The sequence below is a fragment of the Penicillium subrubescens genome (assembly GCF_028828155.1).
Source record: "Penicillium subrubescens strain IBT 31985 chromosome Unknown utg000003l_segment0_segment0, whole genome shotgun sequence".
In the NCBI taxonomy this organism is placed as follows: Eukaryota; Fungi; Ascomycota; class Eurotiomycetes; order Eurotiales; family Aspergillaceae; genus Penicillium; species Penicillium subrubescens.
In genome coordinates, this window is record NW_026643153.1 from 769,341 (window position 1) to 790,606 (window position 21,266).

Sequence of the window (21,266 nt, forward strand, 5' to 3'; positions counted from 1 at the left end):
CAATATGGTCAGATCCTTGAGTTAATGAAGATTTCACTTCATGGGGAAGCTTAGCTGTAGAATGGCAGTCAAAGGGTTGTCTGTTTTGAATCTCTGCTGCCTAACCGCGCGTCCGAGGGTTACGCCCTCGGGCTCATAACCTGTTGAGATAAGTGTGTTGTCTGATTCTTGTTAATTGACGTATTTACAGAAGAGGGGTAGCCCATCCTTATATATCCGATCGTAATCCCCGCCATAAGCTTCAGCCGCTGTGATATTCAACACGATCTGTTCAATAATAATTCGAATCGAATCGAATCAGGCAAAAGTTCGATTCGATTCGATTCGTGCGGAGCGGTAAACCTGGCGTAGTTTCCGATATTGTTCCTCCGTCTCTGGGCTCGGAGGAGCGCGCTCCAAATGGGATGCTTGCGAGGTAGAGTGTGGAGTCTTGCGATTGTGTGTTGTGCTCGGCGGCGGAGGCGGAGGTGTGTTGGGAGGACGTGCGCTTCTACTTCTAGAGTGGCGGTCGCTACTGTTTTAAACGCTGACAGGATACGGATCAGAGGGGCTCTCTGAACTGTGTTTAGGTGGCGTAGGTGGACTTTATCACGCAGAGGATCATGCCAGACCGTTGACGAATAGTCTACTACTGGTGTGACGCATGCTTGATAGATCTGTCGCATCTGTTCTGGGCAGGTTGTTACAGCCATTCTCGAAATCGCCTTGAGTCCTTGACCAATATATACACTGACACTCTTTTCTGGGCCCACCGCCAAGGCCTTAGCACAGATGTTTTATTGAGTGGTCCGCATTAAATTGAGAGGCATAGTAAAATGCGCCTTGTATTTTACAGTTCCTAGGTATGTAATATTACACTATGCGAACGAAAAGTCCGTGGAATTCCATGGAACCTCATCCTGGACCTATGAAAGCCCTCATTGCGCGAGCGCCACAGCCGCCTTGTTTGCGGAAGATCTAGAGGCTCCGTTCTTAACCCCGCCCCTCACCAAACTCTGGCATTCATGGTAACAAGCCTGCCTCACACCGCATTTTTGTCCTACTGTATACCGTCCGAGTTATGACCCGCTCATTCCATGTCAAGAATCCAATCGTTACATAGTCTATCATGGAAGCCAGCGCCCCTCTATCCCACGACGATTACACGGTCGGATGGATATGCGCCTTGCCAGTGGAGATGGCAGCTGCGAAGCTGATGTTAGACAAAATACACCCCCCTTTACCTCGCCTGCCGATGGATCAAAACACATATATTCTTGGAACATCGGGGAACACAATATTGTAGTTGCTCCATGGCTCCATTCTCATTACATATCGACTCCAAACTTTGACAGAGCTAGGGAAGTCTTTTCCAGTCCACAGACTTGACTCTAAGGATGCAATTCAACTGCATTTACAAAGCAGCAGTCTATCAGCAAGGTATACCATTAGGGAGCTTGAGAGTAATTCAGGTACTGCGACACTTGATACACGTATCTCATATATGCGGCATCACAATAAATAACACAAAGCAGTCGAAAACTAAATCTAACGGAAAAAGAATCGATGACTTTCCCCTTAAATATTCCTCCGAACAACATCTTCTCTTATTCTCTAACACCTCGAAAAAGCGATGCTAGGCTAAAGAAACAAAGATTCTACCAAAGGAGCATCCCGCCTTACACCATCCCATTATTCTTCCAAGGCCATTCTATCCCTCTAAAAACCCCCCAACAATAGCAGCACACCTCCCATAATCTACCCTAGGTAAATGCCACCCCACAAACACCAGATCCGGATCAATGGCATACGACAACAACCGCCAATATAGTGCCCTAACAAGCAACTGGAGTCGTACCTCATCAGTCCCAAAGGCCTCTATCAATTCAGCGCCCTTACCTAACCATGCGAGTCCGTCTGCCACGATGATTGCCTCTGCGTACAGAGCTGGTCGCCAGTAAAGAGTAATGTCAATAATACCCGGTGGAACGTTTGTATCGGCGTCGAAGAGGACGTTCCCTGTGAGATCGCCATGGATAAGCTGGTTTTTGAGATCTGCTAATATTGGCTTTCGTAGTTTCAGAAGCTGGTCGAGGGCAGGCTGTATTATGGATAGGATCTCGGTGTTGACATCTGCTACCTCATCGAGGGTTTTTTCCTCCCACGTCACGGAATCAGCCTCAGTAAATCGATCCAGTCTTTGTTTCAGAAACTCGGGCTTCTCAGTAGAGAGCGTAGCAGTGTCCGCGTGAAAACCGCGGCAGGCTTCCAACATAGCTTCGAGGTTGGGCTCTGATTTTCCGGGAAGGAACGTCCATGCTGTCCAGCCCTTGTAGACGTAGCCTAGTTGAGATGTGATTGGCTCCGGTACGTAGTAGTTGGTGGGCTGAAGGGCTGCTATCGAATGACATAAAGATCCGACATACTCGGCTTCTTGGTCGTCGTCTGAAGGCTTGAGGATGATGTCGCCCGCTTTGAAGCACAAGTTTCTACCACCGGCAACTGGAACTGGCCGAGTTGAAATGCCAAAAGCCTCGAGGACATCTGACGCTGGTTGTGTCATGTTGTTGATGCGTTCGTGTATCTCTGGCAAGTTGTGAGGTGCAAAACCTTTAAAGTCTGTCAACCAAAGGGCGTGGCCGCGTGGGACAGAACAGCAGTCACGTGACCGATGGTTATAAATCGCGAATCTTTTTGCCAGGTCCTGATTACCTGAATGCTCTGAAACGAACGAAGTGAGATAACAGAGCGAGGTAATCTCGTATCTGCTAGTATGCACTCTGGCGAATGAGGATCAGGCGGAACCAACTAAAACGGGATGAATTGATTGATTGTAGATAAAATGAGTGGCAGGCAGAGGTATGTTAAATACACATCTGCAGAGTTGGTCCATAGTTGATATGTGGATGGGACCAATTCCTTCGTGTCTTAGAGGACCCATGGGATACTCGAAAGTGACTTCGGAGCCCCGTAATTTACATACAAAACCCAAAGAAAGGCGGGGGACAAAGGCAACCAATAGGAGGCAGCTGTAATTAACTGCTCCACTTTCCTCGACACAATCACTCCTAACCCCTCCACCACACCCAGGGTCTCCTTCGTTAGGGAGCCCCTTCCCCAACACCGTTCTTTTGAGCAACCATCCCGGCTGCCGCTCTCGCACTCTATGGTTCTCTCTTTCTGTGGATTCAGCATGACTTGGCTTAGCACTCTTAAATAACCTTGACTGTGGCTGGGATCGAAACCACGCTAGACCAAAAAATGCTCCATGGGCCACATTTCTGGTTACTACCGTCATTTATTGCTCTGACAAAAGTTCATTATTCGTAATATGCTACACCTTGCCGTATTTGGTCAAGCACGCTAAGAGCTAAGATCACGGGACTCAGTGGTCGACGTTCTCAAGCTTCTCAAGCCTTAGTTACACTCGTCTAGGGTTAGTAATATTACGAATAATACGAATAAATTACGCATCGAATACGAATAAGGCCTCCAAAAACCATCTCGAGTACGGATATGGATTTCGAAAAATTTTGTGAGTCCGGTTATGCAAAATCTTTATTCGTGTCCGGCCCTATTTCTGGGCAATCTATGAGGGTACTCAACAAGCGGGCATCAATTCACAGACACTACTAGGGCTCAGTGCGTCTTCAGTATCATAGGCGGGCAGAGTTCTCGCGAATACGAGTTGCCCAAGGACCACGTGTTTGTTACTTCAGGTCAGTTCCTGAAACTTCATTCTTCGTATTGAACACGTCGAATGATGTCAAAATTGCCGCAAATCCATTCTGCCTGTCACAGGCACCACAATTACCATCGAGGATACATTTCCGCTCTGTGTACGGATATATAGTACCCAAAGAGGCTCAAAATCCAGACTTTGATCAGCACATAAGCAAGAACTTCCACTTGTCAGCCAAGCAACCATGAGTGGTACGTTGCTTCTAGCTTGATATGCCTACCCAGCTAACACGGCCTATTTCAGCTCTCGCCAAATGGCTTTGCGGATCTGCACCCGTCGAACACAAGGTTCTCCTGATGGGGGATTATGAATGTGGCAAAACCACGTTTCTCGATCGCCTGAAGTTCGAGCAGGTCCGAGAGCACCCGAATCATACCGTCAACGTCAATGTCGAGACGGTGGAGTACCCAAAAGGCTACAATTGGCATATCTGGGAGATAGGAGGTATGGTTTCATTACCCTTTATGATCATTACACGGTCCCTGGGAAAAATTAAGTACGCTGACATCCTGGCCCAAAAAGGTGATCAAAAATCTCGCCAGCTGGCGTGGCACCACCTCTCTCCAGCCACATTGGTCATCTATCTTCATGACTGTGGAAATCCCGCCGATCGAGTGCCAGTATCCTTTTCTCCTTTACTGCAGGACATGGCCAATATCGGGGCAAAGTATATCTGGATTGCCTTCAACAAGCAAGCTGACTGGGGATTTAAGCGAGCCAGAATCAATACTCTTCGCCAAGAATATGAGAAGGAGCTTGAAAACTATGGAGGCAGAATTTCCGGAAAGGTTCTCACTCACAGGCTGGACGCAAAGTCCGCGGAAGGGACATTTATCGTACTAGAAGACATGTTCGCTACAATGAGAGACCCCAGAGACAATTCCCCTCGACTACCAGCACCTGGGCGTCCAAAGAAGGATCTCGCTCTACAGAGGCTCGTTGAAATGGAAATTGCTCAGGACGATATGGATCCCGAGGTCTTTTGGGAATACTTACAAAAAGGTGTTTTTATTAACTGGAGTCATTATCACCTTATAAAAGCTCTCTACATGGTTGTATTGCAATCAGTAGAAGAACAGGCGATCAACCCATTACCATCCGTGGGAAGCAGAGAAACTTGCTTTGATATCGCAAGTACCTTTGACAGGTATATGAACGTCATGAGCAGGACGTCACCTCGATGGTTTGAAAAAACGCGACACAAGTAAGCAAAAAAAAAAAAAACCCCCACTGCTCGACAAGCATTGAAAGAAAAGCTGACTGGCTCCAGAACCATGGTCCTATTCTGGATTCTGCAAACACAATATGCCATTCGAGATTATCGGAAGCAGAAGGGGATGCAAGACTTTCCAGGCTTGAGGGGCTTTTATGGGGTTCTACGCCACTCTCCCACACTCATGGATTCCGAGCTTTGGAAATGGTATTACTGGAGTAGCGAATTCTGGTCCAGCCATGCCACAAAAAACTGGTTACCCCCGACCTCGAAGCCTCTCCCGTGGGTATCATTCATGTCTGATCAGTCAACTGATCTGCCCGCGGTTCAAGAGGACCCAGACCGACTGCTGCGATACGCGTTTGGGATTCTCCAGTACGTCTACAAGAAGGATTTACACAGAATCGGCGTCACAGCGCGGGCACTTCTCGCGCTTGAGAGGAGCACGATGCGCCTACGGAAAAGTTACCCTTCCATATCTCCGTACTCCGAAACACAAGCATATTTCTGGCTTCAGGTTGTGCAGATTGCCCTACAATCTCTATATGTGATCGATCCGCAATCAGAGAAAGAGGGGATGGGCTGCAGAAGTCCAGCCTCTCGTCTTCCGTTTAGCGGCTTCAAGGAGCTGGTTGAAATTGATAGTGAAAGCTGGAACCGGTGCTATTCTCGAAAGGTTTGGTACAGCATGGAAGCCCGTTCGCAATATATTCCCCCCGATATTCGGCCTCTGAACTCATTGATTAAGAAATCTTGGATTTCAAATGATAATCCAATCTTTGTGCAACGAATGAAAGCTTTTCTTACGGAGATCGACTCCCTCGAACCTTCAGTCGAAGAGCTTTCCTTTCGCGCGACGTTAGTTCTGGATTTATCGCAGGAGCTTAATGCAAGAAATCCGGTGATTGAAGGTCATAAACACCTGTTGCTCTTCTTGTATACAAATCTCGTTACCGACATGAAGTCCCAAGATTCAGAGAAAGCGTCCTCGCTCCGGATTCAACGTGCAGTGGAGCTCTTCTCAGAAGTATCAGGTCCTCTGGTTGACGCACTCACCCACAAGCACTTCTGGTTTCAACAATTCTTGGCAGCTCTCGACCTTGCAAGAAGTCGGAAATCAGAAAAGGACGCAAGCTCGGATTTTTCGACGTTTGCGGATTTCATCATGAACAGCCTGGAGCTCGTCAACGAGGACCTCCCGATTCAGTTCTATAACCCGGAGATCTGGCACAGCGAAAAGGCAAGGCAAACGATCATCACCCCGGACAAGAGGGAAATGGCGAATATTCTAGAACTGGGTGCTACGAGTGAGATGAGCGACTGGGTTGAGGTTTGAGTTGTTCTGGAATGCGATGAAAGCACCTGCCATATAGGCTCTAGTCTATTAATTAAAGCAATGCAACCATCTCCGCCTCAAGAAGGCCCTGGGTTCGCAAGTCAAGTTCTACAATTCAAAGCATCAGCCCCAAGAGTACAAATTCCGCGATCTCATCCTTCTTTCTACAAAAACCTCAAGCTCAACCTACCCTCCAAGAAGTTAATCCCACGATTCATTGGGCCTTTCCGGGTCCTTCAACGTATTAGACAGCAAGCCTACCTCCTTGCCCTTCCCGAACAATATTCCCGAATTCACAACGTGTTCTATATCTCTCTACTAGAACCCTAGAATCGAAAGAAAGGCGATACGAATAATATGCCGATATCCGAACTTAAAGGTAATAAGTAGGAAGTTGAAGAGGCTAAGGAAGAAAAATCAATTCACAGAACGATATACTCTCTAGTCAAATAGAAAGAGTAGCCCTCCGAGTATAACTAGTAGATCCCAGAGGAAGATATAGAAAATGCAAAAGGAGTAATTGCGAAATTCAGAAAAGTAAGGACAACAAGAAAAACAAGAAAACTATAGCAACACGATTATGTTAGGGTGTAGTATGATCAGGGGAAGCAACAGGCACTGCGTAATCAAAGTAGAGTTCGATGAACAAGTGAAAGTTGGGTTCTTCGTCCGTGTTATGGAGAGATTGTCTGCGTCAGGACTTGTTTCGGAGACCTGGAGGGCAAACAGGGGGTAATTAGCCTAAGACAGATATGACGGAGAGGAGGGAGTTTGGAGAGTGTGTTATTTCATTTTTTTTTTTACGGTTTTGAGACTCAATCAACTTCGATTTGCGTATCTTGACAGATTAGGAAGAGGAGATGGGTGCTTATTTAGCGAAACCAGCGGAAAAATATGTAATATTTGTAAGGGGCCGGTTACTGGATGAACGGTGCCAAACAAGACAGATTTCATATTCATAGTAAATTTCCTATTTCTCGTGCTTTCTCTTAGTTCTTTTACAGCCTCACTCTGGCTGAGTTGTCTGCATTGTAAAAACGCATTTTCATCTACTTCGTGGTATCTCCTTGGAATCTTATGAGGCCTCCCGCTCATCAGTCTCATCGATCTTCCTAGTCATCCGCGACTGCCTTCCCAGGGGAAGGAGAGAATAAATGTAGGTCCTTAGTTATCTGTTCGTCGGTTTATCATAAAGTGGATGAAAATTTCCACTTGTTTAGGAGTCTACTGACCTATTTAGACATGCCACAACACATTCCACAACAAGGGCATACGTAATGTCTTGTAAACATCTTCCAGTAAATTAAAATCGGGCAAGTGTTGGATTTCGCCAAGTACTTTTGCTTCTTTTAGGCCGGAAGATGCGAGATCTATGGCAAGACCCTCTGCGCATAGGCAATTCGCATCGTAGCTCCTCCGCACGATATTTAATTGGTACGCCTCCTGCACCTTTAGGCACAACCCGCCTACGGGGAGCTTTAGGTATTTTCTCCATTCTGATCACAGAAAGGAATGAATTTGGAAAATTGAAAAATGACAGCCTATGCCCAAGATGCTGCCAAACAAGCCGGAACTGTTTCCTCTTTAATCTGAGCGACTCATAACGCGAGATATATAAAAAGGTCTACAGGCTATGCCACTAGAATTTGGATGGGGCAGAGCAATCAATGGTCCGCTAAGAAAACAAAGTGGAAAGATGAAAAGGTTACAAGGCATGAAAGTCTCGGATTGTGCTAGTTCCCTGGGATGGAAATGTTATCGGTGCGCTGAGATAATGATTGCATGCGACGGGATAAAAAATTGTAAGAGGTGCAACACACCTCTACAGCAGCTATCATGTCGGACAGAGTTGTCGAGGGCTTGTCTTCGTGTATTCCGTGCGGTCAAAGCAGTGGCTCAAGCTAATTTCCAATCTGGGAGGTTGCTATAGACAGTATTAGCGGTTTTTTAGCTATCTAATTTTAGTAAATTGTCAATTCTATGGAGATTTCCTGGAGGAGTTATAACAGGCAAAATAATATGTAGTGAAGAGAAGCAAACACCTATTACTAGCAAATACCAGTATCCGTCGATCCGACTAGTTATAACCCATAACAATATCCTGTAGGTGCTATATCCAAAAGCCCTTTTAATATTTGCGTAGCGTGAATTTGTAGGTGTCTGGGAAAGTTGCCTCCCGCAGGCTTTCAAATTTCCCTTCGGTTGATTTTATCTCCGCTCGGAGATTCAATATGACATCATGGGCATTTTCAAGGATCGCCGCTCGATTCATTCGTTTAGACATTTTGTGCGGTGTCATATCCGTATTATTCTGTGAGCCATGATTAGGAGTTAGGACATCCTCCAATCGTAGAAATTTGAGATCGATACTGTCACGATATCGCTTTTCCGCTGTGTTGTGCGCTCTTCCTCGGCGTGTTGCCACACTAATAGATTCATTCTCCAGCCCAGACGTCGGATTCGGAAGACATTCAGATTGCGAAGAAGTCCTTTCAGCGCCGCTAGAGGGGTTAGAGGGCCGTGCTTGGTAAAATGGCTGTACCATAATATGTGAGTTTCTCGATAGATTGTCCCTTTCGATATTATTGCCATTTATACGGTCATGGCTGAGGTCAATGTTTTCGAAACTGTAAGTGCCAGGTATACAACAGCATTCCTTTTGGTAAGTGTGTGAGGCCGCATTATATTGAAAGTCCTAAGTAGTATTATTAGCTTAATCAGCCACATAATTAGGACAGTATATATACGTACGTAGTCAGAAGGGGAATAAGCGTTCTCATCACCAAGAAAATTTGAATTCGGAGTTTCAAACCAGGCCTCTCGCGAAATGTTTCCCAATGAACTCAAAGGGGCATTATCAGCGCAAATTTGATTCATTGGGGATATTAAATCCTTCGGGCCCCAAGATGAGGAGTCCAGATGAAGTAGGCCTTCAAATCCGGTGGAATAAATTGGCAAAGGCCAACCCGTCACTTGCTTTTCGGCAGGCGTAGCTACAAGATTCATTCTGCGAGATTTCGATAAACTGGGACGGTCGGGATACTTCAAAAAGCTGTTATAAGCCCTGCTGAATGGGAACTACTTATGCAATTTTACGCTGCATCAAATGCAATAGACTAGCTTTTTGCCTGGCAATGATACCTTGGTACGAGTATAGAAGGGTCCCGCACCTTGCCAGGGCCCAATCGGCTATTGGTCGGTAGCATTTGAGTGTGCCAGGAATGAATCGTCGTCTCCGACTCGATTTGGGTGGCGATGCTATGCGAACCTTGGTTCGGTGGATCCTCATTGATAATGCCAATTGGCGAATGATCTACACACTCTAAGTTCATGAGGATATATAGTAAGAAAGGTAGAACAGATGATTGGTAGATAGATGTTCTGAAGGGCCAAGAGCAGCAGTGAAGGTTCGGTGTCATGTCGGTGGGTCCAGGCTCAGTCATTGGAGCTGTTCTTGCGCGAGCCATAGGCCGGGTTTCGCAAGCTAGCTTTATCTATCCGGCGGGCCCTAGCCAATCATCCTAAGGTGCTCCGCAACTACCTCACAAGGAGCTCGTTCGGATCCTGCTCCACCATGAATTGGATCGCTATTCGCGACGGGTCGATTTTCCTTCCAGCTATATCACAGACCACCAAACGATCCAGAAAACACTTCAACCAAATAACATTTCCTGTAACCTGTTTTTAAGATCTTAAAAGACAACTGCCGTGGAGCACTCATTGCGAGCCGGTTCAGTAGGGAGTTCCTAATGTGCGCGTGAAAGATGTAACTTAGCCTGACCATTTAAACCAGAGACTAATGATGTGGCCACCGTCACATCTGCCGCTGTAGGCGGCTCACAGGAGGATTACAATTAGCAGTGTGCGACGTTGAATCGCTATTGATACACTTGCGTTCATATTTCCATGAACTGATGGAGGGAGACGTAAAGAGACCTCCTGCAATACAGCAACTGTATGCTTAGCAGTCAAAGTTGAAACCTGGACCGAATGCAGTATCTGTCTTCATCTTGCCCTAGTACATTCGTTTTTCCTTCAATCAATCAACCTTGTCATCCAAGAGATAGCAATTGCGTCGCTCGTAGAACGCAAGTCCATTCTAACAGGCATCTCGCCACGTGCTTCAAGTACCGGCAAACAGGATCCAGAAATAATGCTTGTCGATTCGGCATGCCTCCAGATTTCGTCCCTACCTCTACCATAGACGAGTTTGGACTGATTCACCTTGCACGAGATAATGCCTGGATTAATCCATGGAACCCGGCCATCGCCAGTTGTGTCCGTTCTAACCAAGATATCTCTTGGATTCCAACTATCTCCAAGTCTTTGTCTCTGATCTACTACATCACAAACTACGCCACAAAGGATGATGTCTCTCCGTGGCAGATAGTAGCTAAGGCAGCTCTGTTGAAGCAATCCATTGAGAAGGCAAAGGTTGCTGAGCCACCAACAGCGACAGACCTACGACTTCGTGAAAAGGGAGTCAATAATTTTGCGCTACGCTGCTTTCATGCTCTGTCTCATGATCGAGAAATCAGTGGTGTACAGGTCGCTAGCAGCCTGCTTCAACTACCAACCCATTACACGATTAGTTACAACTTCGTCCGCGTTAACCTCTGGTGGTTAAGGCGATACATCCGCGCGATCATTCAGCCGGATAACCTTCAAAGTAGTCACTCTTCTGATCCTATAGCAGAAGAACCTTGCACGTACGAAACTGGCGACACCGCCCCCGTAAGCATCTTCGACAATTATAAATGGCGTGGACCCCACCTCGCTCCTCTTGCGTTATTTGAATACTGCATGCTTGTAAAGACCAAGAATACACGAGATGCCATTGCGGACGACATGGACTTCGACCCGGACCACCCTAGATATGCCACCCACGTACAGCGCCTGGCGCGCACCTCATCTCAGGTGGCGACCGTGACTTTCAACGGCCAGCTTACTGAATTCCAGGCCGCGGAGGACGCGGTTCTAGGAGGCCATCCGAAAACAACCGCGGTCAAGAATGACATATCCGAGATATTATTGGGGCTCTTTGTTCCCTGGCATCACTTAACGAACCTCTTCCGACGCTATGCGACAAAACGGGACGCCTGCATTCAAGTATGGGCGGCCGTTGAACCAACCCTCGCATTTCACAACCGAGGATTTGCAAGAAACATCGAACTCCTACGGAAATCCAAGGAAGACTGCCAGGCTGATGCAAAAATGTGGAACTCAGCAAACGGTGCCGCTGAGTCATTTCGCCACGATGTTGATGACTTTGAGCCAAGTTTCGGTTCTGATGAAGAAGAAGGCGATGGATTCTTTCACCTACAGGATGAGAATTTTAATGCGGAAACATTGATCGCAGCCTACCACTCCATCAGCAAAGCATGGCATCGAGAGACTCTACTCACTGGACGGCGCATCCCTCCCTTGCTCCGTGCGATAACCCAAAGTCGAAGCTTAGCTCTACAAAACTTTCAGCCACTCGACATCTTACGCACTCCTGCGTACGCAACATCGGGCCTAAGATTCATCCCACCGTCTACTTTACAGGCATGGGAATTTCGACTGAAAAGCTTCGCCAACCTTGATCAAGAGGAAAGCATTGATCGTCAGCTTGCGACCCCTAGCTCTGCACTCGACAATTTCGACACCGAGATTGAAGATGACATCTTGCAGCCCATGCTGACTGGCTCCGGTATGGTCCCTGCTGTGGATGATCGCCAATCCCGGGTTGGCGATAATCCCACTGGCGACTCTCTTACGTCCCTGGTCAGTGAGGTGATTCCTCTAAATCGGAAACAACGAATGATCGTGGAGAGGGTTCTATCTGAAGCATTGGCCTGGGTAGACCACCCTTATGATTCAGCGCATCGCAAGCAGACTCTCCTTTATGTCGGTGGTGAAGGCGGCACGGGGAAAAGTCGGGTCATCAAGGCAATTGATGCCGGTATGCACCTTATCGGGCGGAGACACGAGGTGATCCTCATGGCCCTAACGGGTGCCGCCGCCGATAACATCGGCGGGAATACGTACCATACATCTTTAGGGATCTCCATCGACCGCTCAAGACGAACTGCAATGAGTTCTCGAGTGAGACGGCTCTGGTCTCGCAAAACTATCATGTTCGTGGACGAAGTGAGCATGATGGATCTAACCATGTTCAGCGTGATTGATATCACTGCAAGATCTCCAGATCCCTCGACAGATCCTCCACTGATCTTTTCGGTGGTCTCCACGTCGTCATCTTTCTAGGTGACTTTTTCCAATTTCCCCCTGTTCGGGGCCCGGCATTATGGAGGGAACCAAGAAGGGGATCGGGCGAGGATGAGAACGGTCGGATCCTCTGGCATCAGTTCAAACAGGTAATCCTCTTGGATGAACAAATGAGCCAGTCAGAAGATGCTCCATTTCATGATCTCCTATCACGAGCGAGGACAGGAACTTTGACAGAAGCCGATCGAACCTTTCTGAACAGCAAAACCATCACGTCCCTGATCAGCCCGAAATTGGAAGATGCCACCACTGTCGTGAAGCTAAACTCTCTGCGTCACCAGGTAAATCGTGTTCGAATAGAGCAATTCGCACGGACCCGATCCCAAAATGTCTTCATATTTCCTGCGCTTCATACGCGGACCAAGTCCACCGGCCCAATCAACCTACGACTTCGTGCAGACGACTTGCTCTAGCAACTGGACCAAGGTACTAAGATCCCTTTCCCCGGGCTCTTTCTGTACACCCCGAATATGCCCGCCGTTGTACTGACCAACATCTGTACTCTGCTTGGCCTGGTTAACGGCACGGCGGGAACTGCTGTAGGAGTCGTGATAGATCCGACTGGTGGGTTGATCTTTCCTAAACAGTTATGAACTCAACCCCCTCTCTGACAACTTGGAACTAGCCGAATTCTTTGAAATCGACGAGCTCTATATCATGTGCACCAAACCGCCTGCCTGCATATTATTCAAACCAGACAGACTGAGACCTACTGTATTTGAAGACCTTGAGCCTTCAGTAATACCAGTTTTTCCATTGGAGCGATCTGCCACCCTGAAGGGCTATTCGGTCCGAAGGAAACAAGTCCCCAAGTGCCCGGCTTTCTGCCTCACCGACTACAAAGTGCAAGGTTCGACACTTACAGCTGCGATCCTCGATCTTAAAGATGACCCTACTATACGAGGACAAGATCGTCATCGGAAGTATTGCTCGATATATGTGCAGCTCTCCCGACTTCGATCCTCCAAAGGACTTCGTCTCCTCTAGAAGCTAGACATGAAAGACCTGCAATTCAAACCCGACCCGCGATTGCTCGCTGAAATGCAAAGACTGCAAGAACTGGAGAAAAACACAACGTTAGACTGGGAAGGGGATATGCGAAATAAAAGTCATAGCTCATTCCAGCCAGATGAGAGAATAGATTGGGTTCGTTCACGTCTGTGTAAAAAATAGCTACATCAATCTGCAGAAAACCCACTGAGTAAATGGCACGTGCCTTTCTCAGCGATCTTACCTATCCCCCGGTACGCAAAACATTTTGTGTGTCTTCCAGTCTGCTTTCTGATGCTCGATCCCGCAGTAAACTACAACCTTGTATCGGGCACATCTCTTTATTCCACCCGACTTACCACACACTTTGCAGTTCCTCGCATCCGAGCGCATTTCATCTGAAAGTTGCCGTCTCAGCCTGCCCATGATCCTGTCCATACCATCCCTCGTCTGTGTTTCGCACTCTGATTTGCCGCAAAGAGAATGGGCCCACACCGAAAGAAAAGGATGCCCAATATCCTGAATAATAGATATAGGCGTTTGCAAGATTTGCTCCGTTGCCGAACCACAAACACCACAATGCGGACTTGATGCTGCCTGACAAGCAACTTCATGCTCTTTGAGGATCGGCAATACTGCGCGCTCAAGCAGAACTGCGTATTCGGAGTCCCTCGGAATGACCGTAGAATCGACGGGAACAAGACTACGAGGAAGGTCGTGAACGTATGTGAGCAGGTGAAACGTATTTTCACAATTGAATTCAACCCGAACTGGGCACAGAGACATGGCTAGATGATAGGCCTCTGAATGAAATCTCTGGTTTGTCTTGTCATCCCGGGATAGGATAAGGGGTGTCAGATTCATTCCCCGCCTAACCACAGATGTCATCACATGCTAAATATATAAGCTTTTCAGTCGCCCTTCCTGCAAGTCCGTGACCAATCAAATGACTCTACAAAACATTCATGTCCCTTTCTCACCGTATTGTCTAATATCACTTCCATGCTCATATTTTACATCTACGTCCACTTTCTTCACTTCGTTTCAGGGCATCGGCGTGCGGAGCTTGCGGAGCGCGCGTCACCAGTTAATGATAGGTTCTATTCAGGACTGTTGCGCGAGAGCCCCGTGCGTCGGGCCCATGATATTCCGTGCTGGACATCGCACACAAATATCGCCTGGCCATCCCCTCCCTCGAAAAGCCCTCCGTCAACAAGGCCTACATCGCCAGTGCTCAGACCGCAGGTGCCCCGTGCGGGCCAAATTATCTCATTCGTCTTTATTTGTGCCAGTGTACTGTAGCAATGGTTGGAATAGAATGCTTTTTGGCCCTGCAGTTACCTTTTCCACTGGGGTCGCGCGTTCGAATCCTCCGCACGTCGTCATTTCTCAACGATATTTAGATTTTTTGTGTTTGATCAGTTCCCACTCACGGATCTGGTCATTCGGTGTTCAATTCAGTCTTCACTTCCGTGTTGTGTTATTTATTGCTTAAACATGACATAAAAACCGGGTCCGCCCAGGTAGAGGGGGCTCGCGTCGCGTCGCCTGGATGCAAGTCGTGTCACCGCGCTTCCGCCGATCCCCTCTAAGTCCGATATTGACAGGCCGTCGGCGAAAAATTACTTCATACCTCCTGCTCTCAGCTGTGTGCTCTTCAAGGCAAATCCAGTTGAATATCAGACAAGTCTGTGTTTATCTCTCTGACCGGCAAGCCATCGGATGTCAGCTGTCCACGGAAACAGGGGTCGTATGCAGAGCTAGTCCGATCAAGGGTAGCCACATAGCGATTGCGGCCCCCCTGTTTTCCATGCGTGGCATAATGAGCTTTGAGGTTATCACGACGCGAGAAGCTGCGCCGACACCCCGGAACCCAGCAAGAATGAGGTTTTCCAGCCAAGTGGCCGGACAGATGACGCCGAAGGCCTTTGAAGTATCGAAAGCAACCTGTACACCCCGCAACGCTGCATTTGAATTGTCGGCGCTCAAACTGCCATGGTATGCTGTTGTGGCTGTGACTCGAGTATCCCTGGTTGCCACAGACGAGGCGTGTGAATTCTTCAAAATCGTGCCATGAGGTCGTCCTCCACTCACTGTCAGGCGTCTCACCAAACAAGTCAACCTCGCCCCTGTTCAGCATGGTTACACCCAATGACTCGGGCAGTGGGGTTTCTCGCAAAGCATTGAACCCCAGGCTTCTGGTCGGTGTCATTTTTGGACCAATTCAAATCCTGAGGCTGAGCTTGCTGTGCAGATGTATAAATGGAAAATTCCACACTAGGCCATATGTTGCCCCGGAAGCCGATCCAATGTAGTGCGATGTGGCTGTGACCAGCTTGGAGAACAGGCCATTGACAGGGGCCTTGCAAAGGGTGGGAAAGGTTCCTTTCTGCATGGCTCGTTTAGTGAAGTGCTTGATTCAATCACTCTATGCAGAGTAGACTATGACTACTTACCCGTGTGGCAGTCTCCATCCTCCGCCGATGGGGGTGCTGTCTTAACCTGTGAATGCATTTGGCTGATGGGAAGATTCCAGAAATCTGGAGACACGAACATTAGTCCTCGAACAGGTTGGGAGATATGAAAGGCAAGTCAGCAATACAAGGTATTGAACATAGCTAGGAAGAGGTAGCAACTAGCGAGTGCTGTACTTTACGGGACGTGCAGATGTTGCAAGTAGATCGGCTTTCCTAACACCTTGAACCGCATACAGAATCTGATTCAACCAGCCTCATTCATGCGTAACTGCGTGAGCGTGAGCGGGGAAGGTGAGCATTTCACCGGGGAATTAGTCCGTTGATTCAGACTATCAACGTTTGACCACCCTAGTCATACGCTTAATTGCGTGTGCGGTCATTGTTTTGGAGCGATTTATATCTTAGTTCCCTGAAAATACATTGAAGAAGATATAACTTCGCATGCAACGTCGCGCAGCATCCGAAGCATCCTCCATGATCAAGCGAGGCCTAACATGGACGCTTCCCATGCCCGACCTGACGAAGACTATCCGGAGGATCACCCTCAAATGACCATCCTCCGATCGGCAAACCTGCCCCCGAGAATCAAGATAGCCCGCAGGTTGCGGTCGATGCACCCTCTGACCCGTCTGCTGTGAGTATGGAAATCACGACCATTGTGATGATTGAGCTGACAACCATTGGACAGCCGGAAGATCCACAGAGACCTGCCTTGATGGATCAGCCATTTGAGCCTGCGATGGAAGCTCTCGCGCGGCTCGAACGTGAGGACCCGAAGCTTGCGTTCCAAGTCACAAGTCTCATCGGACTGTATCGGCGCCTGTGGGAGTCATGCATGGCAAAGCATATAGAGGGAAGCAAGTTGGCCAACGTGAATCACAGTCTACGAGAGACTCACCGACATTTGACCGATGAGAGGAACAAAATGCAGTCGCGTCACGACGATCAAATTGCTCGGTTGCAATTCTTTGACCAGGCACTGGAGTCATCTCGGCTTCGACTGTCTGATATCTTAAGGATTGGGACCGGTACTCCGAAGGGGTCATAGCTCAGAGCACAGTGAACATTAATGGGGAGTGAAAGGAGCACGGCGGCAGTGGAACACTCATTGTCTCATAGGGGATATCTTGAGAAACTCAAGATGATGATAAGACTATAACAGACTCTTCCATTTTGAAGGTTTTACCTTTTCATGATAACGCCGTTCTAGAGACACTGTCAGCTCTGCAGTATCAGTATCGCTTCATTGCGAGGGGTCAGCGTAGATGATATAACCATCGAACGAACCGACTGTATCGGTAAGGATGTATAGAAGCCTCAGCTATTGTTGTTGAAGAAATTGCCGATGGCTCAATTCAATTGCATTAAAATGTGATTAAGATTTCGTCAGCAGCAAAGTGTCTCAGGGGGAAGTGCCTGACCCTAGACAGCGGTAGTGGGAAAAGATTCGCAATTTCACAATTCCGAAGACAGGTCTCCCTTTATGGGTTGAGTTGAAATGGAAAAAACCAATCTTAGGCAATATTGAATAAGATTTTATTGGAGACTAAAGGAATTTGAAAGTAGGAATGGAACAGAAGCCGATTAAGACCTGGGAGGAATATTTCGTAGCCTACATATTGACTTGGTGAGATACTCGGACAGAAGCCAGAAACAAGTGACATTGGCCATAGCAAACGCGAGCGATGTTTCACAGAGGATGAGATCCACACACGTATGGACACAGAAACAAATATCCAGCTCTTCTTGTTTTCGTTTCTTATCGTACCATGGAGACACTAATTCACTCAATCGCCCCGTAGGCGCGTTTCTCGCTCGCCTTCAAAACCTCGACAATCCCATCATTTAAGGCAGCCACAGCCACGGCTTGCCTGCGGCCAAACAGCTCCAGAGCCTGGTCGTTGCAGCACTAACGCAGGGCATCACATTCGGTGGTCAGCCATTCAATTGACATCTGGAGAAGACATTGCCCTTCCTCAAGTCGTATCTTTAATGCGGAATCGACGACATACCATTTCCACAGGCAGAAATACAAGTCAAGAAAGCCGATGATGGGGGCTGCGAGGGAGTTGCGATGACGCAATATGTATTTAAACTCCGTGGTGAGGCTTGATAAAGTAGCGGGAGCCTGAATCATCTTGAATCAGCACTGTCATACAATAGAGGGGAAGGCTATTTAACCTGGTTGCCACCCGCCGAAATGATTTTCTCAGGGGCTAGATCGTGAATTTGCTCCGGCATCTCACCGTCAGCCTTCCGTAGTACGTGTTGTTTTTTTAGGACTGGAAAGTAGGAGAAGACAAAGAACGTTTCGGAGAGCTCATGGTGTTCGTGTTGCTGGATGTAACCTGACTCTCATGAGTGCTTTAAATAGGCAGCGGATCTGTTCCTGATATAATATACATACTCTCACCAGTGCAACGGTGGCCTCCATAACGTTGGCGTTCACAGTTTGGTCAAATTCCAAGTGCTCTCCACGGAAACGATCAAGATCCATCACCGTTGAGACTAGGTCCGTCGAATCCAGTCTTTACAGTAATCCGTTACTGAAGTGAGGTATTTAAATACTGGTAGTTCCGAAGTGCTGTTGGGACCCTGAATGTTCCCCCGCCTTCTACTTACCAAATCCTGATCGGAATAACAAGCTTGATCAATAGGGTTTCCACGATGGCGATTGGGGCGGAATATGAATGCGTAGATAGCCAAATATTGGTGAGCTGGAAATATTGATTGATTTGAGTGGGAAGTATCAATTATGAAGAACAAAAGTCGGTGTATACAGCGGTATCATAATGTCAGTCCAAACCGGGGGTGCCTTGAACGTTATCACGCACCCTGTCAAAGCTTTGACAATTCTGAACGGCGAAAACTTCCAGATCAAGTGACCCTATATAATCTGAGTTATCTCTTATCGACAAATTGAAATTTTTAAGCGCAGCGTATGGAATCCCCTCCTATCATGGTGCAACTTGTGAACGGTTAGAACCTTGCTCGCAAATAATACTAAGCCTCGCTAGGTTCTCCCCGAAACCTATCGCGGCCTCCGCGGTAGTAGATAAAATGTGATCTGTAAGTTTAGCTCCGCTATATGAAATGAATATTTTCAAGATGGAGTGGCACAGTTCCAGTGGAGGAAATAGACCACTGATGATGAGCCGTGCGGTGACGACAATGCATTCCAGATCTTGATTGTCTCCATTCTCACCCACGAGCTTCGTGAATAGACTGGCGGACGTATACTGTATATGATGTTCTGAGGCAAAACCCGATTTGAGTTCTGATATATGCTTGTCGTCGGACAACAGAACGGTTTCGATATAGCGAGCCACATTATTGTAGTCGATTTGAAAACATAATTCACTCTGGTTAGAGTCTAAGAACGTGTAAATGTCAGATCCAATGCATTTTGGGAGCGGAATATCCATACACCACTCGCTTATTATCGTAGTCAAATCATTTTTTGAAAGCAACAGTTGGCTATGGCCAAGTGGCATTTTAAAAGCCGCCAATTCCCAGAATTGATCTTTTCGAGGATTGATTTTGTCCAAAACGGTCCAAAGCCCTTTAGAGAAGGAGACAGTTTGACGGCTTATATGCAAGTTCCAGTTTTTAACCAGTTAAATTGAAAGAGGGGTGGCAAATATTAACGTTGGTGCTGTGGCTTACAGTTGTGGCTTACATAGCGCGTTCAAAACCTAGTAATGTAGTCATAGTAATAATAACCAGCCCATAGTCGCGAAATCTGTAGAAATGGTAATTTACGAAGACAAGGTAAATAACATTGTAAGAGGACATTGAAGCTTGGCTATATTAGTTAAGCGGTTAGAACTGAGAAAGCTAATAGGTTTCGAGTATTAAGAGGCGGCGGCGTTTATACAGATCCGGCCTTGCCTAACAATCTATCGCATATATGATATTGAGACCGGCAGAAACTCGGAAGCGAAAGCGTCGGGTTTGCGGATGGTTTCACAGTGGCTTGAAACCGCATAGGCACACAGCCATAAAGGCTACAAGAGGCCTTCTAAATGTCTGGAAACAAGTCTTTAATACGCCTTAGCACTACGAGATCTATTGGCCGAGAGCGCCGAAATTGCTCAAACATTCCTCTAGAGTCGCCCAACCACGGCAGTCGGGCATCCCTATATAGGTTCTAGACCGTCCAACCCTTTGCGACCAGTCTCTACCAAATAGCCAACGGATCCGCTAACCCCGCAAAATTAGCTTATCAGTCCCAACCTCCTCGAATATAGCGTTTGGACGCTTCATGATTCTCCGAGGTTTTTGATTGATCAGTGTCTTAAAGCGCACAGTCAGTCAATAGGTACTGTGCAAGCAGCCAAGCTGTGCGGTTCGTGCCACTTAATCATAATTATCTCCGGGTGGAATCATTCTAAAAAGCGATAAGTAGAAAAGCGTCCATAGCTAGCGCTATAGTAATATAGTACCATGGGCGGAAATCTGTCAGGTGCAAGATATTCCTTGCCAGCCGGGCGTTGGTATCCAGGCTATTAGACGGTAAGTCATCGTCAATCGGGCGAATCAAACTCTCGGACATCTTTCGGAGTACGAAAGCAAGTCTAATTCCCATCCTCCCATCCAGACATTAGAAAACTAGACTATAGATCAAATATTCGAGGAGAGTGGCTTAAAGCTATCGCTCCCAATTCATAGCAAGTCCACCTTGGACCGCGTTCAGTACGTGGGATTATGAAATTAAGAATGTCACTGTCTCTAGGCTTCCAGTGCCTGTCGCGAAGGCTAATTGTTGCGATGTAGGGAGTACCTATATAAACGCAAACTTCAACTAGGGGCGAGGTATACGAGCGGAGTAGTAAGCAGTCACGTAATTTTGTTTATCCGTTCAAAACTTGCGCCTAACAGGCGAGTAGACTTACGGTAGACCTAGTTGCTGACATCCGATAGCAGGAAACTTACAAGGGATACGACGTGGTCGTCCGATACTTGATTGCGATTCGCCTTTCTGAACTAGTGGCTAAGAGCGGAGTAACCAACGTGCTTTTTCTGATAGCGCGCTATGTCAGCCACGCCAAAGTCAACAGATGGTCATGGGGATATGATATTTTGAATAGCAAGAAGGGAAAAGATTATCGGTCAATAGCCGGGTGGTTGCCTCCCGGGTGAGTTTAGGGTGAGCGCCGCTTTAGCGTCGCGCGACCGACCTAGTGTGGGCCAGGCCCCACGAACGGGTGATCTTCAGGCCCGTGGGCGCCAATCAGCTAATCCATATATAAAAAATAC

The 21,266-nt window shown here is 47.4% G+C and overlaps 2 protein-coding genes across 2 annotated transcripts; one reads left to right on the forward strand and one right to left on the reverse strand.

Moving 5' to 3' along the window:
* Positions 1–1,690: 1,690 nt before the first annotated feature.
* Positions 1,691–2,542, reverse strand: N7473_004384 (phosphotransferase family protein; the record flags this gene model as incomplete). Its single annotated transcript, XM_057150324.1, has 1 exon — positions 1,691–2,542. One exon carries the CDS (start codon positions 2,540–2,542, stop codon positions 1,691–1,693), a length of 852 nt encoding a protein of 283 aa, XP_057010434.1.
* A 1,363-nt stretch (positions 2,543–3,905) lies between these two features.
* Positions 3,906–6,270, forward strand: N7473_004385 (uncharacterized protein; the record flags this gene model as incomplete). The annotated part of the gene is made up of 4 exons (XM_057150325.1): positions 3,906–3,912; positions 3,965–4,165; positions 4,244–4,925; positions 4,992–6,270. The coding sequence occupies 4 exons, from the start codon at positions 3,906–3,908 to the stop codon at positions 6,268–6,270; spliced, it is 2,169 nt and encodes a 722-aa protein (XP_057010435.1).
* Between the last annotated feature and the right edge of the window lie 14,996 nt (positions 6,271–21,266).